Consider the following 27,911-nt stretch of genomic DNA (forward strand, 5'->3'; position numbering starts at 1 on the left):
AAACAAAATTGAAAAAAAACTGAAAATGAAATTGAAAAAAAACTGAAAATGAAATTTTTTTTTTTTTTTTTTTTTAAATTTATTTAACCACGCCGTGAAAATTCTGAAATTTGGATAAGAAGTTCAGAATAAAAATTTCTGAAATTTGGATAAGAAGTTCAAAATAAAAATCAAAAATCGAAGATGAAATTGAAAACTGAAAATTGAATTAAAAATACGGGAAATCACTGAAAATGAAATCAAAAAATGAAACCAAAACTGAAAACTCAGGAGATAAATTCTAAAATTTAAAATAAAATCAACTGAAAGCAAAATTGAAAAAAAAAATTGAAAATTCTGAAATTCGAAAAAGAAATCCATAAAAATTAAAAATCGAAAATGAAATTGAAAAAATATGGAAAATCACTGAAAATGAAATCAAAAAATTGAACTAAAACTGAAAATTCAAGAGACAAATTCTAAAATTTAAAATAAAATCAACTGAAAACAAAATTGAAAAAAAACTGAAAATGAAATTGAAAATTCTGAAATTTGGATAAGAAGTTCAGAATAAAAATTTCTGAAATTTGGATAAGAAGTTCAAAATAAAAATCAAAAAATCGAAGATGAAATCGAAAACTGAAAATTGAATTAAAAATACGGGAAATCACTGAAAATGAAATCAAAAAATGAAACCAAAACTGAAAACTCAGGAGATAAATTCTAAAATTTAAAATAAAATCAACTGAAAGCAAAATTGAAAAAAAAAATTGAAAATTCTGAAATTCGAAAAAGAAATCCATAAAAATTAAAAATCGAAAATGAAATTGAAAAAATATGGAAAATCACTGAAAATGAAATCAAAAAATTGAACTAAAACTGAAAATTCAAGAGACAAATTCTAAAATTTTAAATAAAATCAACTGAAAACAAAATTGAAAAAAAACTGAAAATGAAATTGAAAATTCTGAAATTTGGATAAGAAGTTCAGAATAAAAATTAAAAATCAAAAATGTAATCGAAAATTGAAAATGAAATTGAAAATACGGAAAATCACTAAAAATGAAATCAAAAAATGAAACTAGAACTGAAAATGAAATTGAAAATTCTGAAATTCGAATAAGAAATTCAGAATAAAAATCATTGAAAACAGAAAATAAAACTGAAAAATGACAGCGAAAGTTTTAAAAAACGATCACTCAAAAAAATGAAAAATATACGACTGGAAAGTGGAAACTCAAGATAAAATAAACAACTGAAAATCAAAAACCGATACTGAAATAAAAATCTAAACTTGAAACCCAAAACCAAGAATAGAACTGAGAACTGAAAACAAATTCGAAAAAAATGACCAATGTGAAACAAATTCTTCATTTCAACCTCCTCCCACTCCCTCGCAAATTTCTTCTTTGATGCATTGGGGGGGGGGGGGGATTTTTTCCAACGTTGAGGGCCTTTTGACTGGTAAAGTGGTAAATCAACATTTCTGAGAGATTCAGAAGAGGTTTCTCTTAAAAAGTGGATCTTTTAAAAAAATTCCGCTGCAGCGAAAATTGAGAATTTTCAGGTTGCTGGGGGGGGAGAGGGTGAAACCTTGAAAATCTTTTAAAAAATACTCATCGCCAGAATCGAATAAAAAAAAAAATATAAACGAATAAATAAAAAACTGTAAAAAATTATCATATACTGAAGAAGCGGGCATTAAATAACAATTTCAATACTACGATAATAAATAGGTATAAATTACATAAACTACACGATCAAATATAACAATACAATAAACATGGTTTGAGGAGAAAACTTTTAAAAAAAAAAAAATAATAATAAATAAATTAATAAAATATATAACACATAAAATATATAAGTATTCGTTTCACGATAATTAAAACAAAAGCGTTCAACAAGAGTAAGTATAAATAAAGTATGTAAGTTTCGTTGTAATAAATCATCACTTATGTTTACTTTTATCTGAGGATTTTTCATCGTTGTTCATTTTTTTATGTTTTTCTTCAACGGATGAAGATTTCTTAAGGTTATTTTGGTACTCGATCGGGCTAGTCAAAGCCCTCATGAACATTTTCTGGCCATCGAGTATTTTTTCAAATTGCGCCTTCCATTCTCGGCCTTCTTCTTCGTTCAGCGCTACGCAATAAAATTTCGCTTGAGGTTGTTTCTTAGGATGGGTCGAACGAACAATAAATGCTAGGTTTTTATCGGACGAGTGTTTATCCGACAGTGGTTGTACTTCGAAGCTTAAATTATTCATCTGTAAAAACACGTAGGGAGATTATTAGCGATTAGCAGTGATCGACTGGTGATAACGTGGGGTAAATTTAATGCTTAGAAACTTACATCGATGTGACCTCGGTATACGAAAACTGGTCTACTATTGAAATACCTTTTTTGATATTCTTTACAAAATAATACTAATTGTTCGAAAATATATAAATGGAAATTTTTCAGTTTATCCAGCGATTTTCCCGGTTTAAATGTCATATCTATACATTTAATCGAACCGTGTTTCAATAATTTACCTAAAGCGTGAACTCGAGGCTGTAAAATGAAAATAATTCGTATCAATTACCTACTCGTGTTTTTATCAAACGTGATTATAATAATCTATCGTATCGTACGATCGAACTCACATTAAATCCTTCGATACGTTCGAGATCCATCGTATCGTTGGCAATTCTGGTAATAGTCTGCATAATATCGATGGCTCTCTGTATCGAAGCAGTTTCATCGGTATTGCCTATTTTCTTCGAATACTTGAGTAAATCTTTTAAAATAAGTTGGTACTTGGTGACTCGTTGTACTGGTTTAATCAGCAGATCTCTTAGCAATAATTTATAATTCAAATATTTGCGAATTTCCTGCGAGCATTCGGACATTAAAAATCGTGAAAAATGAAAAATGAACCAAGGACGTTAACACTTAAACGAAGAGAGAATACCGTACCTCGAAATAATTATCTATATAATCGTTCATGATGAAATCGCAAATAGGTTTATTTTGGCAGAACACCACGTATTTTAGTAACTTAGGTTCGTTTTCGACAAACGTGTCGCCGATTCTAGTCAAATTCTGCGCGCTGTTTTCTAAAGCGTGGACGAAAACGCTACCGAACAAAAAGATACATTTTGTGAATATTTTTCATCGAGGAAATCGAGCCAATAAATCGAAGCTTACTTACTCTTTATGGAATTTATAGATGGATTCGATGTTTCCAAACAGTAGTCTTTGTTTGGTTTCTGGAAATGAATCTGGTCGTTTAATGGGTGAATTGGGATCGTTAATAATACGTATGTAGCCATCGATTATATAGGATAGATCTCGCACGTAATCTTTTTCCGTTTTGATCAGCTCTTTGAGGGCACATTCTCGACCGTGTAATGCGTTATCGCGACTTTTAGGTTGGAATTTTTCCATCGAGGTGCATGCTTCCGGTTCGGGTACTTCGACAGGTACTGGAGGTGGGACTACGGCGGCGGATTCTTTCTTTTCCTGTAATGAATATTGTGATTGGTTAGAAAGTTCTTGAAAATTCGCGATGATGAAGGATGTTGATGAGGTATTCCAAGTTAACCTTACGTAGGCTCATATTTGGAAACTTCAGGCAACAATTTTGATAATTTTTTTTCCAAAGGAAGGGGAGCTATTTTTTTTTTTTTTTTTAGGAAAGCTCTTGAAAAATTTCAGCAGCACAAATAAACGGCTTGGAGTCTTATAGAGACGAAAAATGTTTCAAAATAGTCCAAAAATTGCATAAAATTTATGAAAAAAAAACCAAAACATCAGTAATTAGTTGGAAAAAACGCATTTTTGGTCAATTCGAATTAAAATCACATAATCACATTTAAAGGTCCAATTTCGGCTCAGTTGAAAATAAAAATATTTTTAAAAGCTCATTTTTTCAAAAAAAAAAAAAAAAAAACTCAAAAATTACAAAATGTACGAATAGGCAACTACAACTCTGGAAATCATCTTTCCCGATCATGATCCAATAATGAACGCACTTTGAGGTCCAATTTAGACACGAATGGAAAAAATGTACTCTTTTGGCTCAATTTTTACTAAAAAATTGTTCAAAATTTTGAAAATTCTGATTGATAAGCTATTCAACTCTGAGATTCTTTTTTCCAGACCATGCTTCAAAAATCAACACGTTTTGAAGACCATTTTCGACATGAATGAGAAAAGATGAATTTTTAAACCTCATTATTTCACTAATTTTTTCCTAGAAAAAAAAATCCTCATAATCTCGAAATTTTCAATTGGGAAATTACAACTCGAGACATTTAAAAAAAAATCAAATTCTAACCAGCGAAGCGTTTTGATGGCCATTTTCTCCACAAATGGAAAATAGTGTATTTTTTTGGGCCCAAATTTTTTCAAAAAAAGTGCTCTGAAATCTCGAAATTTGTAATTGGGCAGCTGCAATTTCGAGATTCATCTTTCAACGCGATCTTTTCGAAATCAACACGTTTTGAGAGCCAGTTTCGACATGAGTAAGGAGAGGTGTATTTTTGAAGCTCAAATTTTTTCAAAAAAATGTCTCAAAATTACGAAATTTGCCATTGGACATCTGTAAATTTAAGATCGTTCTATTTAGAGCATTTTTCAATATTTTACGTTTTTTTTTGAAAAATTTGAGTTCCCAAAAATATTTTTTTCCTCCACTGTAGTCAAAATCAACCTTATAAGTAAATTTTATTTAAATTCCAATTTGACTGAAAATTGGGTTTTCTAGGATAATAATTGACAAAAATCTGTTTTTTTTTCATCAATTTATAGGATTTTTGCACGATTTTGGAAAATTTAAAGTGCAGAAACAATGTTCTCAATTATTTATTGGACAGCTGAATTTTTCAAGAGGAGAGGGAGGAAACTACTTTATGAGTTTCCATGTTTTGGTGAAAAAAATTGCGTCAATGTGACATTTTTGAGTCATAAAATCAAGATATCCATTTTCAAAAAATAAAAAAAAAAATCTAACCATACAACTAAAATTTTGTAGACAATTTTTTCGGTGATATTTTAATTTTTCCAGAATTTTGAGGCCTACTTTTCACATAAAAAACCAAGAAAGAAATTATTTTTCATTATAGACCAAAAAATTGATCATAAATATGAGCTCAACACCATTAAAAACTCATCCAAATCCATATTATACACGATTTTTTTTAATTTTTTAAACGTCATCTAAAATTCAAAGGGTCTAATTAAGCACCCCTGCACATTTGGAGGTATTTTATCCAAAAAATGAGTTCATTTTCGAACTTCGCATCATCGAAAACATAACAAACGATATATTACTCGACTTTTCGTATTTTTTGGACTTCCTGAGTAATTCAGGATGTCATAGAAGGAGTTAGAAGGGTTGTACCTCAAAAATAAGTTGATATTTGAAATCAGCGTCATCGAAAACATAACAAACGATATATCACAAGACTCTTATTTTTTTTCAATTTTGCCCGAAATTTTGTGTGGGGGGAGGGGGGGGGGGGTTAGACGTCCAGGATCTCAAAACGAAAACAATGCCTGGCAATTGCCAATTCAAAAATTATTGTAATTTTGTTGTAACTTTCTAGATTTTTAGATAAGGCCCTGAATATTTTTTTGTACTAAAAATTAAAATTTTTATTTTAAAAAAGCTCAACTTTCAACTTTTGAGATTTTTTTGAAAAAATTTCTGAATCTCCTTTGAATTTCTATTCTGATGGTGCGAACAGATTTCTGTCAACTATTTTACCCTTCAGGAGTTCTCAAAGTGGGATAGCTTTGATAAAAATCGCCAATGTAAACCCCCCCCCCTTCCCACCACTTCCCTTCCCTCGACCTTCGGCGAGTTTGGAGACAACGAAAGCAGCTGTTAAATTGACGAGCTTTCATAACTTCACGAATAATTTGGTGCAAAATCGAATGCCCCTTGATCAAGGCCCAAGAACTTATCATAAATTAAAATACGAGTCTTTGGATAATTTACCAAGCATTTCATGACGAATTTTTCCATTTCTTCGATATCTTTCGACGAATTATTCGGCGTCTGAAACAGAATTTCAAAAAAAAAAAAAATCTTCGTTAATATCATTCTACATAATAATAAAATAATCCGTACAATTTTTTTTTTACTGATTTGAAGATAGATACGTTCGTAGAAAAAATGATTCGGATACCACGAAAAGAAAACGAAGAAAAACTTATCTATGACCGAGATTTCGATCGATAACCTTTCGTACACGAAAATCACACCAATACTCGAGCCATAAAGTAATAAAACTCTTCCTCATTGCGTTAAATTTTACAACAATTATTTCTTTACTTTGGAAAAATCTAAACCACGAGCCGAGCCGATCACCCAACTCGATATTCTATTCTTACCTGAATTTGTTGATCTTCGTTGGTCACCAAAACAGATTCAGATATCGGTTTCATGGGTGGTGGTAACTCTACTTCATCTTCACCGTCGTCTTCGTTGGCGACGGCTCGATCTTCTGGCTCTTCCATCGAAATCTGCGATATCGAAGATGATAAAATATTATTCCACTTGTTGTGAAAAATTTACAATTTTCGAAATGAAATAATACGAGTAAATTTTTCGTCGTACTTACCTTTGATTTTTTATCTAATTTTTTACTCGATTGAGGACTATGATTTTCCGACGTGTTTTTGTCGTTTTTCACTTGGTTCAGTTTTCGAAGCGGTGGTGGGATCCATTTTCTGTAAATTAACAACGATGTAATAATTAATTTTGAACGAATGTTTTTCGCGAAAAAAAAACACGTGGTTCGATTTATGTATATAAATTCAAAGTTCAAAAATGGCGTTGAAATATTCGCTCTTGAATATCAAACTGTAGATCTACGTAATTAATTATAGAAAATCGCGATAATCTTCGTAGTTCGTACTTACCCATTAAAAACGCGTTTTTTCACCGGTAACGAACTACTTTCAGTATTGGTTTCATCTAAACAAAGCATAATAAAAAAATTTCGAATTATTTTATCGAGCTCTGCATATAAGACGGATCGTTCAAGAGGGTACATAAAGACGGAACACGACCAACACACGCGTACGCAACTCACAAATACAACGTATCACAACACTATACAGTACACTACATACATAGAAGAGAAAGAAAACTAATACATCATTCTCTTATCATTATCGCAATAAGTCAATAAACAATAACCACACAAATACTCGACACAGTCTATACAACGACACATTATACTCGTCTAATGTCGCCTCGATCGTTTCGAATTTTTTCCACAAATAGCTCATTTTCATCTTTTCCCCATTTCCTCCAATTCGTTAGTCAACGCAGATAAATTCCTTCCTACGTAGAACAGATCGCTGATAAGGGATAGAATTCGCAACGTCATGACGCCATCGCCACTGACCTGTATTTTCCCCGGTAGCGTTCATGTTCAACGATGTCGAGTTCATTTTCGAAGGATCGAACGAACGATGGTCGTCTGGATGGTGGTTGTAGGATGCTGCAGACGATGCGAGATCTGATTTCTTCGAGAAACCTTCGAGGATATCTTTTTTATGACTTGAAGAAGCGACGACGTCGTCCGAATTTGGTAAAATGTAGTCCAAAGAAGCGCTAGTTCTTTCTGAAACCTGCGTGAACAAAAAGTAATCAAAATTAGGTAACCGTTTCAATACTACGATGATCAATTAAGGGGGTAAGACGAACTGACTGGAAGGTCATTCCACATGCAATCAGTCACGTTTCAGATTTAGGTCCTCTGATTTTGCTCAAAATGCTTTGTAGGTTCTTTATAATATTAGAAAAGAAGAAAAATTCCTCACTATTGGTCCCCAACACACATTAGAGCATGTGAGAGGGGGGAAGGGGGGAGGGTCAGCAGTTGCAATTTCTCGTCATAATGCTCAACTTTGGAGTTGACTTGTTCGAGATTGCTGCAACTTGTGGAACATCTGTTTGCGACATTTTAAAAGTATTGAGAGTAATTTCAGAAATATCCGCCAAAAATGTCAAAAGTTCAAAGTTGGACTTTTTTGAAAGCTACATTTTCTAAAGCATGCAAAAATTTTGCAGCTATATAATTCAAAAATTTGAAACGAATCCAGAAATCACACATTTTTATGATACATGGGGAGGGGAGGAGAGGGGAGGGAAGGGGGGTACAGTGTCCCCAAAATTTTGGTCAAAATGTAAAAAAAAATGTAGAGTGTTATGTGACATATCGTTTGATATGTTTTCGAGAACGCTGAACTCAAATTTCAACTCATTTTTCTGATTCAGCCCCTCCAACGTCCTCACCGACTCCAAAACTTATTGAAAATTTTGAAAATCGAACTCAATTCTCCCCCTCACCCCCACCCAAAAAAAACAGTAGCTTTAGTAACCAAAAATTTTCGAGAAAATACTTACATAACCAAAAAAGTGAACAAAGAATTTTAATGTAGAAAAAAATAACCAAAACGACCAGAACTACCAGAAGTTTGACTAATTACTTTTTTGAAAGAAAACGAGATTTTTTTGACAATTTTTGGCAACAATGTGAGATTTTTAAAATTTCTGACAAAAATGTAATTTTTTTGGCAAAAAGCAAGACAGAAAATTTTAGCGGAAAAAAGGACTTATTGGAAATTTCTGGCAAAAAAGCGAAACTTTTGAGCAATTTTTGGAAAAAAGGGAAATTTTTTACCATTTTTAACGACAAAAAAAGATACCTTTTTCGCAATTTTTGGAGAAAAAGCCGAGACTTTTGGACAATTTGTAGAAAAAAATGATACTTTATGGAAAAAAATGACAATTTTTAGGCATTTTGCTGAAAAGTGAGAATTTTTGATAATTTTTGGCAAAAAACAAAGTCTTTCACAATTTTAGCAAAAAGCAGGGCGTCTTGGCAATTATTCGCAATTTGGCAGTTTCAGGCACAGCAGTGAGATTTCTCAGCAACTTTGCTGAAAAACGAAAATTTTTTTAAAAAAATACAAGACATTGAAAATTTCAGCAAAAAACAGGACTTTTTGAAAAATGATACTTTTTAACACTTTTGTCAAAATCAAGTCTTTTGAAAAACTTTTGAAAAAAAAACACTTTTTTAAACAATTTTTCAAAAAAAAAAAAAAAACGATGCTTAATTTTCAGCCAATTTAGGTCAGTTTTTGAAAAAGTGAGAATTTTCGACATTTTTTTTTTGGCAAAAGCAAGTCTTTTTCGTAATTACTGGCAAAAAGTGATATTTCTTCAAAAAAACTCGACTTTTGGACAGCTTTTGGAAAAAATGAGTGAATTTTTTGGTAAAAAAATCAAGAACTTCCACCAATTTTCATACTTACAGCGAAAATTTATGTGGAAATTGATTTTTTAAAAAGCAAGAATTTTTGACATTTTTTGACAAAAACAAGACTTTTTGAAAATATTGGAGGAAAAATTATACCCACCGTTTTTTTGCAATTTTCGGTCAAAAAAGCGAGATTTTTCGGGATTTTTTGTTTTTATTTTTAAAAAACGAGACTTTTGGATAAATTTTAAAGGTTCTTTTTGGCAATTTAGCTAAAAAATGAGAATTTGCGTCAATTTTTGGAAAAAAGGAAAACTTTGGCAATTTCAGCAAAAAGCAGGATTTTTCAGAATTTATTGACAAAAAAATGATACTTTTTGTAAATTTCTCGAAAAAGTGGACCTTTTTCAACTTTTCAAGTCAAGGATAAAAACTGAAACTTTTTGATATTTTGTTGCGAAAAATCGACAATTTTTCATACTTCTCAACAGTAAACGAAACTTTTTGGCAATTTTGACAATGAACGAGATTTTTTGCCATTTTAGACAGAAAGCTAGACTTTGAAAATTTCAAAAAAAAAGAAAAAAAGTAGGAGTTTTGTAATCACAACGTTGAACCTAATAAAGTAGCTTATCACACGATTTTTTCAATTCTCGAGAAATGGGAGGAGGAAAAGGGGACTTTGGAGAGGTCGAATCGAAAAAATGGATTGAAATTCGTACTCGGCGCTCTCGAAAACGTATGAAAAGATATGTCATGTCACAAGATATTTAATAATTTTTTATATTTTGACCGACAATTTTGGAGCTCCGACCTCCCTCCTTCCCCCCCCCCACCACCAAATTTACAAAGAGTTCGTATTTGTCAACATTATTTATAAAAATGGGTCAGCTTCGTGAATATTTTTTACAGATTTTTGAATCACAGATCTTAAATTTGGCAAACTTTTGAAGATTCAGATTTTGAAAAAAAAAACTCAACTTGAAACAAGCGAAATTTTTGGGAAATATTGTTGAAACTTTTCTGAATACTTGGGTTGCTTAAAAACATTACAATCAGATTTTCTCCAAGTTGCAGCAATTCAAAGCAATTCAATTCAGCATTATGACGAGTAATTCCAATTGGAAAAAAAATACAAACCCCGCTCACCTGCCCCAAGAAGAGTGGGAGGGGGGGGGGGGTCAGTGATGGCGATTTTCATTTTTTTTTTCAATAAGTATAGGTAAAAAGACCCGCAAAAAAATGAACAAAATCGGAGAACGTAAACTAAACTCAAAACCTGACTGAATGACCCAGAGAAGAAAAAAAGTTGAAAAAAATTCAGCCTCTCGGGTCAATATGGTGCGAGAAGAGGACATGAGGCGTAATACGAGTTTTTTCAAACTAAAAAAATACAAAAATTATAGTCAACTCGAACCCCCCACCCTTCCCTCTCAAACTAAATTATTTCAGGGCACTGAATTTTAGATATGTTTTTGAATTTCTCTCAATCGATACGAATACGTTGACTTTCGATCATTTTCACTCAAATTTTAAATTTCAAAATTAAACTATATAGTATAATATTCCGAGTACCTAAGTAATTATGTCGAAAAGTGATATGACACATTCAAAAATTTACACTCTTCCTCTCTTCTTCTCCTGCCTATCAAAATGATAACGATTTTAAAAGTACTAGCCCACGCGAGTAAAATGACGTATTCAGAATTCCCTGATAGCGATTTTAAAAATACTCGACTAGACGAATGAACAGAATCACAACGAAAAATAATGAATCGCATGATAGAATGAATTTCAATCGCCACCGAATTCATTGATACAAAAATTGATAAAATTATTAAAATTTCAAAAATTAAAATCTTCATTTTCATACCTTATCCGAATCAGTAGTATTTCCAGAACTGAACGAAGTAAGCGATCCTTTATCCAAAGCATCCGGATTCTCGTTGATCGAAGACGAATCATCCATATCTCTGTAATCATACAAAAAAAAAAACACAAATTAATTACCCATTTTTCTAAAAAATGTAGTCCAAAAAAATAGACACGTGGTCTGAACTCACCTGCTGGATCGTCTGCTGTTGCTTTTCAATTTAGCCGGGCTCTTCGGCATACTCAACGGTAACGCACTGCTGAAATAGGTTTCTTGAATAGCTTCTCGCAATTTCTTCACCCATAATTGTTTACTTTCTAAGCTATTCGCCTGTGCCAAACAGATAACGCACGCCGAGTATAAGCATTGACTTTGTTTCATAACAGGTAATCGACACGTTTTGCGAGTAATTAGCTTCGCCCGATTTGGCGTGGCGTCGTTCGTCACGAGACTTACTTTTAGTATGATACGAAAATCGGAGATAGGCGCTCGTCCGGTCCAAACAGCGAATTTACATTCGTCTCCTTCGATGTGTTCGGTAACTCCGAGTTCCGATGTCTGAAATTGAATTATACCTCTTTCAATGTACCCGAATTCGTCAATACCTTCAATCTCTTCGTTCAACTCACCATAAGTTTATTCTTATAGACGTATTTCACTTTGCCTGTAGAATCTTTGATTTCTTTACTAAACACCAGGTACAATTCGAACAAGAAACAATGCCTTTCTCTGTTCTTCTTGATTAGCTGCTTGAAATCCATAACGTAAAGCGTATCTTGTAGTATGACGTCACCCAGTTCATCTGTACTAATATCACAGCCTTCTAGCATCGATAAATGCAACGCGTCGTTCGCTTTTTTAGGTACATTCAACATTACTTCCAAGCCTTCCTGTAATCAGCCACGAAGCCCCCTCCTCGCAGGTTAATAAAATTAGCCCATTAACGGGTATAGTAATACGAGTAGGTAATTGTTTCCGTTACGATTGGTGATTTCGTTCGTAAACGTACCTTAATTTCTCCTCGTCCTTCTTCGCAACACGACTGTAAATCTTTCAATAATAATTGGTACTTGGTGATACGTTGGACAGGTTTGATTAAATAGGCGGCGATCGGATGCTCAGCCTGGTGTTTTTTGCGCATTTCTTCGAAAAATGTGCCACCGTGTTGCACCAGCAATGTATTAGATTCCGGTTTGTTTTTACAGTATTCTACGTACATGTCGAATTTTTGGGCCTGCAATCGAATAAAATCCAGGAATTAATTTTCAATTCGAGAAACCACAAAATTTATTCACACACACACAAAAAAAATAGAAAATTCTACTCACCCAAGTGACAAAACAATGGCCCACATCTTCAGGCATGGTCTCGTACTTTTCCAGTTCTTTGAGGAAAATATCTCTGTGAAAATCTCGAATATCTTCTATATTCGAAAATATCGCCCTTTCTTGCTGGTAAAGGCCTGCAGGAATATACGGATGGGTTCGCAATTCATCCAAGTACACCTGAATACATATTTCTAAATCTTTCACGTAGCTTCTTTCTGTTTGGAGTAACTCAGCCATGATGAATCTGTAAAATGAACAATTAAATTAATGAAATTGGAAGAAAAATGGACAAATAAGTTGAAAATAAATATCAATTTTAACAAAGGGAGAGAGGAGAGAAAATATGGAAAATCGTTGCAAAATTTTTGAAAAATATCGTAAAAAGGCCAGTAAGAAAGCGTTGTAATTTAAAGGAAAATTTTTGAATAAGTATTAAATAATAATAATAATGAATAATCATCTCAAAAAATTGAAATCAACGAGTGTCGATGAAAAAAATGAATTTTTTGAGGCAAATGAAACGGAATCAACAGGAAAGGGAAGAGAGGGGAGGGGTGAAAATGAATTTTTTTCCAATTTTCAAGACCCTTCAAATGTTTTAATTTGGAGGACAGGAAATGAGCCAGAATTTTTTTGGGGGTCAAAGTCATAATGTTTCAATTTTTAAAGAAAACTGGAAAAAAATGATTTATGCTTTTTGGCTGTTTTGACAGAAAAAGAAAGATATTTGACAGTTTTGAAAAAATTTTAACAAAAAATTTGACTCTTTCATGACTTTTGAAAAAAAAGGACTTTTTGACAATTTTGTTCAAAAATAGGATTTTAGAACGTACAATTTCAACTGAAAATAAGAATTTTTTGACAAATTTGCCCAAATTGAGACTTTTTGACTGTTTTGTTCAAGAATTCGACTCACTGAGGCAATTTTAACAAATTTTTCGAACACTTTGCAAAAGAATGCATTTCTTGATAATTCTGCCAAAAATGCGACTTTTTCCATACTATAGGATTTTTTGTCAATTTAGTTCAAAAGTTGGACTTCACAATAAATGTTTGTTCACAAATTTGACAAAAATTGCGTTTTTTTGACAATTTTACTCGTAGCTGAAAAAGTGACTTTTTCATACTTTTACAAATAATGAGGATTTTTCGACAAAAATTAGACTTTGAGACAATTTTCACAGAAAATGAAAATTGTTCGACGAAGGAAAAAATGAAAACTTTTCAAAAATTTTGTAAAAAATGGGATTTTTGACAATTTTAACAAGAAATGTGACTTTTTTAGGAAAAACTTGGGATTTCTTGACAATTTTAATCGAGAACTGGACTTTAATCAATTTTGTTCAAGAATTAATCTTTGAGGCAACTTTGACAAAAAACCAAAATTTTTTGACAAATTTGGAAAACATTTTGAAAAAAATGGAATTTTTGACAATTTTTGCAAAAAATAGCATTTTTTGGCAATTTTAGCAAAAAATAAAATTTTTTGACAACTTTTGGAAGAAATGGAATTTTTTGACAATTTTGGCAAAAAATGGGACTTTTTTTATACTTTTAGGAAAAAATTAGGATTTTTTTAAAAATTTTGTATAAAATGGGATTTTTGACAGTTTTGGCGAAAAATGTTGTTCGAGAACTGGACTTTCAATCAATTCTGTTCAAGAATTAAACTTTGAGACAACTTTGACAAAAACCTAGAATTTTTTAATAAATTTAAATAAAATTAAGATTTTTTTCAAATTTTGAAAAAAAATGGAATTTTTGACAATTTTTTCAAAAAATGAAATATTATGACAATTTTAACTTTTGAAAAAAAAAATGGAATTTTTTGACAGTTTTGGCAAAAAATGAGGCTTTTTTTATACTTTTAGGAAAAAATTAGGACATTTTAAAGATTTTGTATAAAATAGGATTTTTGACAATTTTGACGAAATATGTGACTTTTTTTTATGAAAAATCTTGGGATTTTTCAACAATTTAGTCTGAGAACTGGACTTTCAACCAATTTTGTTCATTGACAAAAATTTGAAAAAAATTGAAATTTTTTCAAGTTTTGAAAAAAAATTGAATTTTTGACAATTTTTGCAAAAATTGGAATGTTTTGACAATTTTAGCAAAAAAAGAACAAAAAATGGTATTTTTTGACAATTTTGGCAAAAAATGAGACTCAAATACTTTCAGGAAAAAATTAGGACTTTTCAAAGATTTTGTTCGAGAATTGGAAAATTGAAATCAATAAATCCATAAGGACTGAGAAATTTTTCTAAAGTAAACAAAATTGAATCGGAGGAAGAGAAAAGTTGGAAGAAGTGAACATCATTTTGAAAAATGAAAAATTCTGAAGAAATCAAATAAAATCTTGCTACAGAAGATGGAATTTTCGGAAATTCTACTAAAAACAACACTCAAAATTGCAGCATGTCTTCTTGCTGTTTCAGGTAAAAAAAAAAAAAACTCAAAAATTATAATTTAAGATCACGTGGTTCTTCTTTATTTCACCATTTTCAAAATGAAGAAACCGACCGAATAAAAGTGACACTCCTTTCTCAGATTTGGGGGCAAATTTTAAAACCTACAGTCCTACGACCACTGTTACTCCCCCCCCCCCTCCGATACCCTGTTTATTTGGATCAAAATCAGAAATCATTGTTTTGTTCCAGTTGACGTGGAATGACCCTCAATCCTAATTACGTCCAAGTTTCAAAATACATCTCGATAATCCAAACTCTACCATCACTTACTCTTTCCTCCTAGCAGATCTTCGTTTCTCTTCGTTCAACTCCTTAAAATGCTTGGCAGGTTCTTTGAATTTTTTAGCCGCTTCAGCTGCGGCGTGATCTTGAGCCTCTTTCGTAGATTTCTGATCGATGCCTAAATTCTGCTCCAATTTCACTCTGTATTTTTCCATTCCAGCGGAAAAATGTTTATAAGTTTTATCTACGGCGGTCACCCATTGCTGAATGGTTGCAGCATGGGTGTGTCTTTTTTCAGCGATACTTTCAGCTAGCTGCATCAAAAGCTTGACTTTTTCTCCATTTTCACGCGCGATGATTTTGAATTCGTTGTGTTCGTTGAGCAAGCGTTTTGTTTCTTCCTAAAATTACAAAAAAAAAAAAAAAAAAAACATTTCATTTCAACTGGTTTAAAAACAAAACTCCAAAAAATATAACATAGATGAAATTCTCACTAACCGGAGTAGCTCCAACCGTGGTATGAGTCGATAAATAATGTTCTCCGATTTCTCTAATCCATTCTAAAGCTTGTTGGGCGGATTTTTGGAAAATAACGAATTGTTGACACTGGTCCAAGCTTTTCTTTCTTTCGCTCCAATTCGCCAATACGTTATTTTCTTGGTTTAATAATTTATCTAAAATACCTGATTGAAAAAAAAACAATAATTAATCAAGCACGTAATTTTTATCACAAAAAATTCATTTCCCAACTCACTTTTAATCGATGCTTCGGAATTAGCATCTTGAGGATAATTATAATACTGTAAACTTCGACTAGTATATTTCAAGTATGTTTCAGCTGTTCGACGAGCCAATGTACAAGCTTTCAAAAAAGCTTCTTTTTGTTCCTGATGTTTGGTAATAAGTTGAGTGATTTTATCTCCGATTGTGCCGTCGCTGCACCAATCTTCGTCTCGTTTGTATTCGCGTTCCAAACTGTCCAATACCGAACACACCTAAAATGACGACAAACCATTACGATTATCCGACAATGTAGTAATACACTGGCGTCACTTCGGCACTCCCTCTTTTTTTTCTAAATTTGATGAAATTTTCGTCATCATTTTAGTGATTTTTTTTTAAGAGATACGCTGAATTGATACGGTTCTTCGAAAAATTGAATCACGTGTTTTAATCTATTTTTGGTTTAACTTTCTGATTCCATAAAATATTCGAATTAAAATTTTTTAAATCTCGCGAACAATTTAAGAAAAATTTTAAATTATTAAATAATGAAAAAAAAAAAATTATTTCATACCTGTTCAGCAGTCTTATAGAAATTCAAACTAGCCGTGACAAGTTTATGTCTTTCTTCAGCCGAGGTAACCAATTGCTGCCACCTTTTTGTTACTTCCTGAGCGATCTCTCTGATATAACTCGGGTCGAAATTATTATTACCGATCAAAGCTTCGGCTCTATGTTTTATTTGCACAGCTTCGGTATGCGTTTTCTGCGAAAAATAAAAAAAATACTCACAATGAAAAATAATATTCGCCTGTTCAAGGTAAAATCACAATGGATGATTGACTCGAAAGCTCGAATGAAGGTAGCAGGCGACGACGGCGAAACGTACTTCAATAGCTACTTGAAACTGCTTATGTTCCTTTTTCAATTGTTCGGCGTCTTGTAAACTTTTAGGTATCATGAAACTGGCCATAAGCATTGATTCGCCATTACGAATCCAACTGACCACCTGAAAAATGAAAAAAAAAAAAACATTAGCGAAGTCCTTATAGGTACTGATTTATTTGCAGTTATGAGTAATTATTTTGTTATTCGCAGATGAATCAATTACAAATTATTGAATGATTATTTTGTATCATTGGTCGTTTGATTGTAAACGAACGGAGTCTTTGAAAAACGGTTCGTTCGAATAAATTATTCCAAGTTGTTGCTTTAAATTTATCACTCACGAATGAAGATTTCAAGAATAAAATTGTAGAAAATTAGATATTTTGTAATATTTTCGCAACTCTGATGAAGTAATACTTTCGAATAATCCGAACTAACTCATTCACACGCGTTTCCATTTCCCATACGAGTTGGAATATTTCTCAGAAACATCATTTTATTCAGTAAAAAAATCAGATAAGCGTTCCCGATGTGTCACTATCAGTTCATCAACAATCGACAATCGATATCAATACCATCGAAAAAAAAAACGCAATTTCATTATCTCCAGAATTTCCATGAATTTTAAACCGAACTCGACGTTTAGACGAAATGCGCCATAAAATCAACGAATTCGAATGCACCTTCTATTGCAACACTTCGAACTTTGTTCCTTAATTTCGTTCAAAACGTCGCAAATTACGAACAAAAAAAAAATGTCAACTCACCTGATTCGCATCTTCTCTAAACTGACTCAGCTGTACAAATTGCTCTAATTTCGCGCGTTTTCTTTCGGCCAAATGTTCCAAATCGATTTTACGTTCGTGGAGAAATTCTAACAATATTTGTACTCTGGTCTGCGCCGTATACTGACTATCAGCCATCACCGGCATATCAGTATTCTGTAAAATCTAAAAAAAAAAAAAAAAACAACACGTAAATAAATCGTGATGCTCGTTTAGCTTATCTTTCAAGAGATAATAAAAATCCCCACTCACCTGTGCTAACTGCTCGCCTTGTTGTAAAACTTGGAAAACGTTATTAGATAAATGAGTCACTGTATCATTATGAACTTGTAAAGCTTGCTCTGCTTGTTCAGTTTCCAACGGGATGTCTGCCTGGTCCAAGTTCCTCGACCACATTTCCATTTGCGACGATATCTGCAAAAATAGGATTTTTTTTAGGAATTTCATCTCACGTGGAAAAATATTATTCTTTGAACAAGAAATCCGACACTTACTTCTAAAGCATCTCTTTCGAACATACGTAACTTCAGGTACAAATCTAATTTCATTTTACGCATCGCCCATAATTCTTCTAGTTCGCTCCTTTGTTTATTTAATCTCTCCAGAGATGCCTCGATAGCAGCTATCGACCCAGTCGAGTCTATTTCCGGGGTTAAACCGATACTCCTACGAATAAATCACGAATTTATATAATCTGATCGTTTCTATACGATGATTAATATGATAAATCGCTTACCTTAATTCCTGCAAAAGCGTTTTACCCTCCATGATCGTCCTGAGACAGGCATCCAAAGAAGATTCTCGTTGACTGCTGCACTGCTCGTGTAGTCTATGGGCTGCCTCTGTAGAATTAGCGATCTCTTCGCAATAATCTTTCTCAGCTCGTAATTCATCTAGCCAACTCTCCAACTAGGTAAAAGACATAATAATAGAATAAGAATAAACCAGGTGTTGGTTAATTTTAACAATTACACTTGTTATTAATTCGTTCACGTATTTCGTTATGTCTTCGGAATATTAATTATGTAAATACGAAGAAAAAAACAACGCGTATTGACGTCAACGAGCGTGCTTACCTCTTTATCGTGCGTGTAAAATTGTACAGCCAAATCGAGCCTGTGTCTTCGATGCTGGACTCGATTGGCAAACGATGTGACTCGACTTTCTAGCTCATGAGCTACCGAACAAATATCTTCGACGTTGCATTCGCCAGTTTGGGCTAGTTCTTCGGCTGCTGCCAATAGTTTCTCAGCGTTTGTGTAGGTGTTCTGAAGATAGACAGATAAATTAGTTAAAAACCCCCGATTATACTCCGGAGCAGATGGGTTGAAGATGGTTTTAAAACCGTACTTGAGCAACGTTTTCAAAATGTTCGTGACTTTTTTGGTAAACTTTGGCTTTTTGTAATGTACGTCCTACTCCTATGTTTTTACGCAAGAATACTTCGCCGTGATTATTTAACCAATCCAAAACCTGGACAAAACAGGGTAAAATATATATTATTACGTCATTTTTATTCAAATATTTAATATATGTACAGTTTAACGAATTTATGGACGAACTTGTTTAACGTCTTCTTGAAACAATCTCAAAGCTAATTTTTGATGCAATTTGATCTTTTTCGTATGCCATCTGTGTTCCAGAGATCGATGATGATTCAATATTTTATGAATTACGTTTAAAACGTGGCAAGCACCCTCGGAATAGTCCGAAGCAGGATTATTTATTGGCACTTTACTGTTTCCAGGTGTTTCCGAATCCATATCCTGACAAAAAGCAACGATATTTTGTTAGTAAAGATTTTAAAAACATTTTTGAACTTGAAATTGAAAAAAATAATGAGTAAGTACATGTTTTTGCAGAAGAGGTTGGTCGAAAGAAGATTGGTTGCAGACTTGTACCAAATGATCCAATTGATACAGAAGTTTTTTGCTGGTGCTGTGAACCTGGAAGAAAATCGATTGGCATTAACAAAATGAAAGGTAGACAGATTATTAAATATGAGTAGAATGGGTCATTTCATGTCAATGCGTTGAAATCAAATTCAGAAATGAAAATTTTTCCATTAGTCTTGGTTTTTGGATAGAATTGCAAAAAATACTGTTTTTTGACCAAACTTTCAAAAAAAAATCGTACTTTCTTCATAAAATTGCACAAAAGTCCCAATTTTTGACCGAAATTGCAAATCAAATCCTGACATCATCTTTTTTTTTTGAAAAATCCACCCCCCCCCCCCAAAAGGTCACGTTTTCAAGCCAAAATCTCACAAAAATCCTGCTTTTTGTCAAAAATTGCAAAAAAAATCCTGTTACTTTCAAATTTTCCATTTATCCTCTCCTTTTTTCAAAATTTCAATTTTCAACTTTTTTTCCTCGTTCCCTTTGAAAATGGAAAAATTCTGAACCGAAAAATTCCTACTTGAATGAATATTGACCCCTCCTCTTACCTCTGCACCCCCTCAATTGAAACATTGGAAAAAATGATCAGGTAAAAAGTTAATGAGGTTTCAACGAACGAAATCGAAAAACATGATTTCGAAAAACGTATTTTTTGGGTCGAGTTGACACGGAATGTCCCAAATACAGTCCTATAAGTAAACTACCTCGCTATACGCCTGGCACATAGCTTCGTATAAATTTTGATGCTGCCTAATTGCTGTCTCCATTATCCGTATTTCATTCGTTAGATTCATATTTTCGCAAGCTTGTTTCCATACACCCACATTTTCAACATACTGAAACAAAAATAATAACACGTGAATTTCCGACGCATCGATAATACCTCGAAAATAATAATTTGTGAAAAAAAAACCTGAGTCAAGTTCACAATAATAAGAATAATATGATGTGAGATACGAAAAGAGGCATTCAATGTACCTGTTCGGCCTTATGATGAAATAAGACAGATAAAGCCAATACTGCGGTCCTCTCATCGAGTCCAGCGGTGAAAATTTTCCAAGCTTTATCTAATTTATCGGCAACCAATCGAATATGCTGAGACGCGTAATGCCCAGCTTCGATCATTCTTTGAGCCACTGCTAGAATTCTATTGATATTCACATAGACATTCTGCAATCATCGCATAAACTCGTTATTATTATTGTTTCCTTAATTTTTTACATTATCCATAATTGGGCTATCTTACCATAGAATTGAACGTAAAATGGTTATGTTCTTCTTGCAAATCTTTAGCTGCCTGATAAGTTTCGCCAATTTCGATGTAATTCATTAGGAACACGTCTCGATTACGACAAACCCATTCGTACATCTTTTCGCAATCTTGTTCGAATAAACGAAGTTGGAAGCACTGATCGAGTTTCATTTTTTTGTGATTCCACGATTGTAGAACTTGTTTTTGGGATCTTCGGATGGAATCGAGGTTTTGAAGTATTTGAGGAACTGCGGCTTGGAAATCGGTGCTGGAAACGCTGGAGGTTGTTTTTTCGCTATCTTGGGTTGTGCTATCGGAATCGTAATAGGTGCCGTTGTCTATTGATAATCTGTAATCGGGAGTAAAATATTATGGATTAATTTTCGGACCAATTGCAAGAAACACGTTCAATTTTAAATCCACTGATTATACCACCTTTGCAGAAGTTTTTTGCCAGTTGAATCTATATCGTCTATAGGTATCTTCATGATTTTCTTTTTCATCTCCATGTGAACATCTAAAGCATGTTTAGCAGCAGCTGCATCTTCACCGAACTCATTTCTACTAAGATCTTCTTGAAGATCATCCAGTCTATCTAATAAATCGGCTGCTTGCCACATGAAATCTTCTAAATTCTGTACAATAAAAATACCCCCACTGTAGATATCTCTTTCCACTGGTCAAATACTGCAGTACATTTACTCTGTTTACTTACTAATCGAACATCAATCCATCTCATATGATCGTAGTTAAGCGAACCGTCGAAATCGGAAGTCAGCTGCGAGGAATCGATAATTTTAGGAAGAGAATCGACGTTAATTAAGTTAGCTTCGAATTTATATTTATGACTAGCGAAAGAGGTGCGTTGTTTTTGCCAGAAGTTATCCGGTTTGATGATGTGCGCTATTTGGATCAACGATGCGAAATGCTCGTGAAGAACTTTCAAAATTGGCTTAACGGTTCCCCAAGTCGATCCACGCATATCGATGATGACAGTGAAGCCAGATTCTCGAGCTTCCTCGCTGCAATAACCCAAACACATTGTTAGAAAAAAAAAATCGACTCGAAAGTAAACAAAGAGTACGGTATTTCGGATATCTTACGAAGGTATAGAAGTAAGATACTGAAGAAGTCGTCGATAATCATCTGGTTTAGTTCGTTCACGACGAGGGGTCGAAGGAAAGCTAAGAAGCAGAGCTCCTCTACGGTCTCGTCCGCCGGTTAAAATAGCCAGACGATCTTGTAGAAGAGAAATAATATCTAGAGCTCGGATTCCGTCCATTTTTACAAGATTCAATCTGTACATAAACAAACAGAAAAAAAACGAGGATGAATAATGGGTAATTCGCCACACAAATACTAGGAACTCGTTAGTCATAATTTGGTCGTAGTAAATAATGAATGAAAGAGCTGATAACGACTAAAACAAATGTCACATAGATCGATAACTGGAATTGTGATTAATCTGACACTATATAAGTAACAAATTAGCTACCGAATTTTAATGCGCAATTATCATTACAAGACCTAAAAACTCGTAAAAAGCATCACGTCATTAGCTTTATGATCGTTAAAATTTTATTCAAGGTGTCCAATTTTCTTCTATTCTTCGTATAAAACACTCAAATTCGTACCCTTTGATGGAACATGGTATCAAATCTGCTCGAATTAGCTGATAATAAGTATTGATTTATCAGCGACGAAGGCGTACGATTCTATAGCTCTTATTTCGGTACTGATTATCCTACTAAGGTAATGTTTATTTTGAAATTGGAACAGAAATACGTCTCCTTTCGATGCTTAGTGCATATTGCAAAATAATCGATTAAATATCAAACTACAGTTACATATGTACCATGTAAATCAATGGAATCCTCGTGAAGGTTCGAGTAACACTTGAATACGATGTATCCGAAGGCAGCTCCTTCTGAAAAGCATTTCTTCAGCGTAATTAAACCACCGTCGAACCGAAACACTCGATAGATAAATGTGAAAACGATCGGCAAACAGATTAATTGATTAATCTGTTATTAGAACGTAGAAATAGAACTAAGCCAAGCTTACTACACATCGTCGTAAAAGTGCATTTCACATCGTATGAATTATTTATAGGATAATTAGTCCGCAATAACGTTGAAATTATACAAATTAACATCTTCTAAACACTAAATAAGAATAAAAACTAGCTGCAGAAAGTTCACAACTTCATAACACCAACATTTTCGTAGTTCGCTTTTGGAAACTCCCCTCTACGTTTGATTTTTCATTTTTTGTATTCATTAGGCCCTTTTTACCCAAGGTGAACTACTTAGAAAACTTTCGAAATTTTGTATTTTTACGGAAATTATTCGATTAAATGAGCTTAAAGCTTTATTTTTGGTTTTTTCAAATGTGTATCAATTAATTAAATTTAATCTAATTCGAATATAACGAGAATTTGAAATTATAAACTTCGATTTATGTTGCTACGTGTAAGGTGAGCTTATTTCAAGTGCGTGATAATATTGATAAGCTTGTGATAAGCAAAACGATAAAATTGAGTTTCAAAGCTCTAATTATTCGATAAATTATTAGTCTCTTCAAAAATTTCAAGCTAACAATACCTAGGAACGTTTATTGAACAATTTCCTCGAGATTCAATCAAAGGTAAGATATCTGATCACTTAATCGATGTACCAAATTTACCCAATAATAGCTTTCTCATATGCCTATTTTCAGATGTGTTTCAATAGTTTCTTCATAAGATCGTTAAATATTTCTTCATCTAAGCGTGGAATACTTTATTGCATTGCGTAAATTGATACGAACATTCTCAAGTGTTTTTATGATAACAGCATTATCCCATTTTTCGTTTACCTATATACAAATTCAATTCTCTGTTTTAGATAGAAATTGCCCTAATATTCCAATATTATTTCAAGAAATAAACATTGTAAATTGACTGATTTCTCATTTCAGATGAAATCGGATAATCCTGACGAAGACTCGTCGAGTGGAATGAATAAAATGAGATCTATAATGGCATCGATTTCAAACCAAAATGGTAATAGTAATCAAAGTAGTTCACATTCCGTTTCAGATTATTGTGTCAAAGGTAAAATATTTCTCATTAATTCGGAAACTTTTCCAATATCGGTGCACAGAATCCAAGTGCTAAATAACTTACATATTCCTGTACCATTGCACTATCGAAACTTTCGGCACTCGTTTTTAATTGATTAATTTTATCTACCCTCTCTCGACTATAAATTTTATCTACTTGTCGATTAAACCCAATCAGTTTTGTTACGTTATTTTATAACACCTCACAATTGATTTTTTACATTATTGCTTTTTAGACGATGACGACAGCGAAGATAAAGAGTCTCCGTATAGCTACAAAGAGCGTCGTCGCGAGGCCCATACTCAAGCCGAGCAGAAACGTAGAGATGCCATCAAAAAAGGATACAATACGCTGCAAGATTTAGTACCATCTTGTCAACAAACGGATAATTCTGGTTACAAACTGAGTAAAGCTACCGTTCTACAGAAATCCATCGATTACATACAAGTAGGTTTTAAAAATCGAGTATTCGCATTCAAATGTTAACTCAAATAGCTATTGATGATTTTCATTTCGTCGAACAGTATTTATTGCAACAGAAGAAAAAATTAGAAGAGGAAAGAAACGCTCTTCGTAAAGAAGTGGTTGCTTTGCGAATAATGCAAACGAATTACGAGCAGATGGTTAAAGCTCAACATGTATCTTCTGGACATATCGAAACTAGAGTTTCAGATGACGTTAAATTTCAAGTGGTTCGTAACTTTTCTGATACATTACGTAAAATATTTAGATAATGGATATACATTCATTGATGACATAATTCATTACGATTACAGTTTCATAGCATCATCGACGAATTATTTATTACGTTCAGCAACGTAAACGTATCAAATTTCGCCGAACTTTCTGCGTGTGTTTTTAGCTGGCTCGAAGAGCATTGTAAACCCAAGGTAGATATTTGACTTTTAACCTTTACCATATAGTATTGTTTACTTTTCTATATTGATCGTGTGTGCTTCCATTTTTAGACAATGCGAGAAATGATTCTAAACGTATTGTCTCGTTTCGGAACCAGTCATTCCAATGTTGTGCCATAGGTCAAGTTACCAACAGAACAGGGATCAAGCTGTTTTATCTGTCTGTTTTATAAATAATTTCAAATTTGTTATTTTATTCGTTAGTTTTTACGTTGCGTATCTATGTTTTTTTTTATTGTATATTTTGTATGTTTAACCATAGTAAATGTTATTCCAAGCTGACGATTTTTCTGAGAACGTTTTTTTTTTTTTTTTTTTTTTTTTTAATATTGATGAGTCGATGCCTATAATGATCTAATTATCACTATCTCACCTCACCTATTCGTTTTTGTATTTTTCTAAAAAATAAATGAAAACAAGAAAACGTGATAAGCAAAAAAATATAATTGTAATATAAACAGTGTAGTATAATACACCGAAGTTCATATTTTAAAATGAAAAATTTCTAAATAATTCATTAATAGGAAGTTTTAATTGTACTCGCCGAAGTACACATTTGTAAAACTCGCTTTATTGTTCATTCTATATAAATGTCTTCTACCGGGTAAGCAGTCTCAACATATTTTTGGTAAAATCGATTAAAAGCACGCCTGAAAAAAAAATTAACAAAATTTTCAATATTGGACATTATTTTTTCGATCGATTCGTAAGAATTTAAATCCACTTAATTATACCCACCCAATCGATTCAGTTATTGGTCGAGTTGTATCGTTGGAATGAAACACATGACAGGCAAATCTATCACAGTGAGGATGCTTTGTAATAAATCCCATGAATCTTGAATCATTGGGATAGAATCCGCAAAATGATACATTCTTCAATGAGTAAAAGTAATCCAACGGTGGTATTGTGTCTTTCTGTAAAGTAAATAATTTAAATAATATGAGCTAGTGACTCAACACTTGAATAGGAATTGGATGAAAATTTACGACTTACAGTTGGGTTTAATTTATTGTACATTCTTAATCCGTGATCAGATACTTCTAGGATACACGAATGGTAATCAATTTGTTTAGTAGATATGATTTTTCTTACTGCTTGACATAATACTGAATTCCCTTTATGGCATAGGGTTTCCACCGACCCCAAATACGATAAAAGGAATCGTTCTCGTTTGCTTTGTTGCATCGAGGGATCAAAATCGTTGTAATCTACATCAACAACGTAAGCTGATGGAAATATACCTCGATTGCCATTCCGTAAGTTGATACCTAGAAAGAAGCAAACAATTACAATTTTCATGTTGGTAGGTAGGCTTAAGTAATTCTTAGCGTGAAATTGAAGTCAAAAATCTGACCTACCTTCACACCACAGATCATCAGCTTCTTTTTGAACATAAATTGGATCTCCGACGTCAAGCTCGAGTTCGTCGGAATGTCTGGCAATGAATTTGTGCAAAGCTCTGTGAGTAGCTTCTAATAATTCAAACTGAATGAAAGAACTATTCATGGAACCGATGGGTACTCCTGGTAAATTTCCATCTGTTGAAAAATTCATCGGTATGAAGCAATAGATATATAGGTAGGTATCTATAGGCATTTAAAATAATCTAGAGTAAAAGGGAAAGTTTACCCTCGGGCGAATGAGCTGTCGAGTTACCGGAGTCGCAAAGCTCAGAATCTGAAGAATAGACAGTGTCTCGTATATAAGGTAATGACGAAGACTGATGCCCTGAGATGTCGTGTTTTGAGTATATTTGATTATCGAATTGTAAACTTTGGTATTCCTTTTCATCTTTTGATTCGTAACCTACGATGAATTCATCGTGTTATTAATATTTGAGTCGAATAGAAACGTACCTACTCGAAAGTTTTCTACAGATCTGTACAGTTCTGAATAGTTAGGATATAGGAACTTACTTATTTGCTTTTTCGGCGAATCGGTAAGCTTTCGTCTTCTTCTTTCGTTATTGGTAATTTTAATATTTGAAAAAATTTGCCTTTTTGGAGAAAATGTAAGGCTCTCATTTTCGCTGTAAATAAAGGCGTAGGTAAATAATAATATCATAACATGACTAATAAAATTATTGTATTTCTCAATCACAAGGTAGGTAGGTACTTACTTGGAAATTTCAAACGACTCGTCATCATCTTCTGTTAAAACTTTGTTCGAATACTGGTAGTTGGATAAGTTTAGCGAGGCTTCTTCATCGAATACAACGTCATGAACCAATCTAAAACAAAACAGAGGTATTCCATTTTAAAATAATTCTCTATAGGTAGCTAGGCTTTCTATTCTAATTATGTAAATTATACTTAAAGACCTAATTTGAAATTAATCATCGTACGCAACGTCATATTTCATATTTCACCCAACTGTCGTCTCATCATGTTCAATTTGAATATTTATTGCAATTTTGTAAAAAAAAAAAAAAAAAAACTAGTGCTGTCAAATCACAAGTTTAACTATAATTCGTTTTCAAATATGCCCATGCAAATAAAAAATATTTCTCAATTGCAATAATTTTTTTCGTGATGAATTTCCCTTGACAGTTGACCAATGTAAGAATACATACGTAATACCTGCCTACGCTCTTGAAACAAACGCAACTCAATTATTATTACACAAATATAATCCGAACTTACCTATAATTTTGAGCCGAAGAACTAATATGTTGCGGTAAAGCCTCGAAATATTGTCTAAATTCTTCAAATTCGGCGTCAGCCATTTCTTGCTACTTATACTTAAGAAAAAAAAATCAAAAAAAAATGTAAATGTTAAACTTCTACGTGCGAGTCTTTGTTCGTTAGAACGAATATTGATTTTTTTTCACGACGTAGTGCTCATGCTCATAGCAATAGTGGAAATGTCAACCATCAACCAACATGCTCCCCTATTTATTCTGAAACGAGTTTTCTTTCGATGATATTTCAGAGTAGGTACCTATACTTATTATGTGACGATATCTCAAGTCGCAGTAGATATAGAATTACAATGGATAGGTATAGCGTAGATTAATGAATGAGGATGGCAGCTATTCTATCACATAAGTACATCTCGTAAATTCAAAATTCAGATAATGCTAGTATTGTTGCTTTTTAACGATAGGGTGAGCGTTTTGTATCGATGATCGTAAAAGAAAATTGCATTTTGAACTTCCTTCAGGCCTCCTCGCCCTTCCTTGGACTCTTGGACAAAAATATTCT

At 32.9% G+C, this 27,911-nt stretch overlaps 3 protein-coding genes across 8 annotated transcripts; 1 reads left to right on the top strand and 2 right to left on the bottom strand.

Moving 5' to 3' along the window:
• Positions 1-1,643: 1,643 nt before the first annotated feature.
• Positions 1,644-22,940, bottom strand: trio. Its single transcript, XM_065358533.1, has 36 exons — positions 22,541-22,940; positions 21,789-21,983; positions 21,401-21,707; positions 21,121-21,320; positions 20,680-21,034; positions 20,412-20,603; positions 20,138-20,269; positions 19,386-19,481; positions 19,098-19,301; positions 18,886-19,008; positions 18,612-18,803; positions 18,272-18,444; positions 18,030-18,201; positions 17,788-17,949; positions 17,518-17,700; positions 16,752-16,871; positions 16,437-16,628; positions 15,894-16,134; positions 15,638-15,822; positions 15,188-15,540; positions 12,447-12,690; positions 12,128-12,352; positions 11,748-12,008; positions 11,575-11,676; positions 11,309-11,448; positions 11,119-11,218; positions 7,383-7,608; positions 6,892-6,946; positions 6,591-6,699; positions 6,361-6,492; positions 5,966-6,025; positions 3,173-3,483; positions 2,938-3,097; positions 2,625-2,852; positions 2,332-2,532; positions 1,644-2,245 (listed from the first exon to the last, which is right to left on the bottom strand). The coding sequence occupies exons 2-36, from the start codon at positions 21,965-21,967 to the stop codon at positions 1,928-1,930; spliced, it is 6,633 nt and encodes a 2,210-aa protein (XP_065214605.1). The 5' UTR covers positions 21,968-21,983; positions 22,541-22,940; the 3' UTR covers positions 1,644-1,927.
• bigmax (helix-loop-helix-leucine zipper transcription factor bigmax) lies at positions 19,406-24,987 on the top strand. Of its 6 annotated transcripts, none has more exons than XM_065358538.1 (7): positions 23,178-23,331; positions 23,404-23,477; positions 23,644-23,779; positions 24,024-24,235; positions 24,313-24,480; positions 24,565-24,678; positions 24,757-24,987. In XM_065358538.1, exons 3-7 carry the CDS (start codon positions 23,644-23,646, stop codon positions 24,823-24,825), a joined length of 699 nt encoding a protein of 232 aa, XP_065214610.1. In that variant the 5' UTR covers positions 23,178-23,331; positions 23,404-23,477; the 3' UTR covers positions 24,826-24,987. The 6 variants fall into 6 exon arrangements, with proteins under 6 accessions (XP_065214609.1, XP_065214612.1, XP_065214608.1 ...); XM_065358541.1 differs by having other exon boundaries at positions 23,644-23,728; XM_065358537.1 differs by lacking the exons at positions 23,178-23,331; positions 23,404-23,477 and adding an exon at positions 19,406-19,517.
• A 144-nt stretch (positions 24,988-25,131) lies between these two features.
• On the bottom strand, positions 25,132-27,542 carry Aplip1 (JNK-interacting protein Aplip1). Its single transcript, XM_065358534.1, has 8 exons — positions 27,351-27,542; positions 26,828-26,938; positions 26,625-26,737; positions 26,338-26,514; positions 26,067-26,246; positions 25,702-25,976; positions 25,444-25,622; positions 25,132-25,355 (listed from the first exon to the last, which is right to left on the bottom strand). The coding sequence occupies exons 1-8, from the start codon at positions 27,431-27,433 to the stop codon at positions 25,283-25,285; spliced, it is 1,191 nt and encodes a 396-aa protein (XP_065214606.1). The 5' UTR covers positions 27,434-27,542; the 3' UTR covers positions 25,132-25,282.
• Between the last annotated feature and the right edge of the window lie 369 nt (positions 27,543-27,911).

This window comes from Planococcus citri, chromosome 3 (assembly GCF_950023065.1).
Source record: "Planococcus citri chromosome 3, ihPlaCitr1.1, whole genome shotgun sequence".
In the NCBI taxonomy this organism is placed as follows: domain Eukaryota; kingdom Metazoa; phylum Arthropoda; class Insecta; order Hemiptera; family Pseudococcidae; genus Planococcus; species Planococcus citri.

Excerpts from the sequence above, each read along its gene's own strand:
- bigmax (XM_065358537.1), top strand. The coding sequence starts at position 23,644 with ATGAAATCGGATAATCCTGACGAAGACTCGTCGAGTGGAATGAATAAA. Across the intron at positions 24,481-24,564 it reads ATGACGTTAAATTTCAAGTG|TTTCATAGCATCATCGACGA; the intron begins GTTCGTAACTTT and ends TTACGATTACAG. Across the intron at positions 24,679-24,756 it reads AAGAGCATTGTAAACCCAAG|ACAATGCGAGAAATGATTCT; the intron begins GTAGATATTTGA and ends TTCCATTTTTAG.
- Aplip1 (XM_065358534.1), bottom strand. The coding sequence starts at position 27,433 with ATGGCTGACGCCGAATTTGAAGAATTTAGACAATATTTCGAGGCTTTA. Across the intron at positions 26,515-26,624 it reads TTCGCCGAAAAAGCAAATAA|GTTACGAATCAAAAGATGAA; the intron begins GTAAGTTCCTAT and ends AATTCATCGTAG. Across the intron at positions 25,977-26,066 it reads TGATGATCTGTGGTGTGAAG|GTATCAACTTACGGAATGGC; the intron begins GTAGGTCAGATT and ends GCTTCTTTCTAG.
- trio (XM_065358533.1), bottom strand. The coding sequence starts at position 21,967 with ATGGACGGAATCCGAGCTCTAGATATTATTTCTCTTCTACAAGATCGT. Across the intron at positions 15,823-15,893 it reads TTCCGAAGCATCGATTAAAA|GTATTTTAGATAAATTATTA; the intron begins GTGAGTTGGGAA and ends TTTTTCAATCAG. Across the intron at positions 2,533-2,624 it reads AACGTATCGAAGGATTTAAT|CCTCGAGTTCACGCTTTAGG; the intron begins GTGAGTTCGATC and ends TTCATTTTACAG.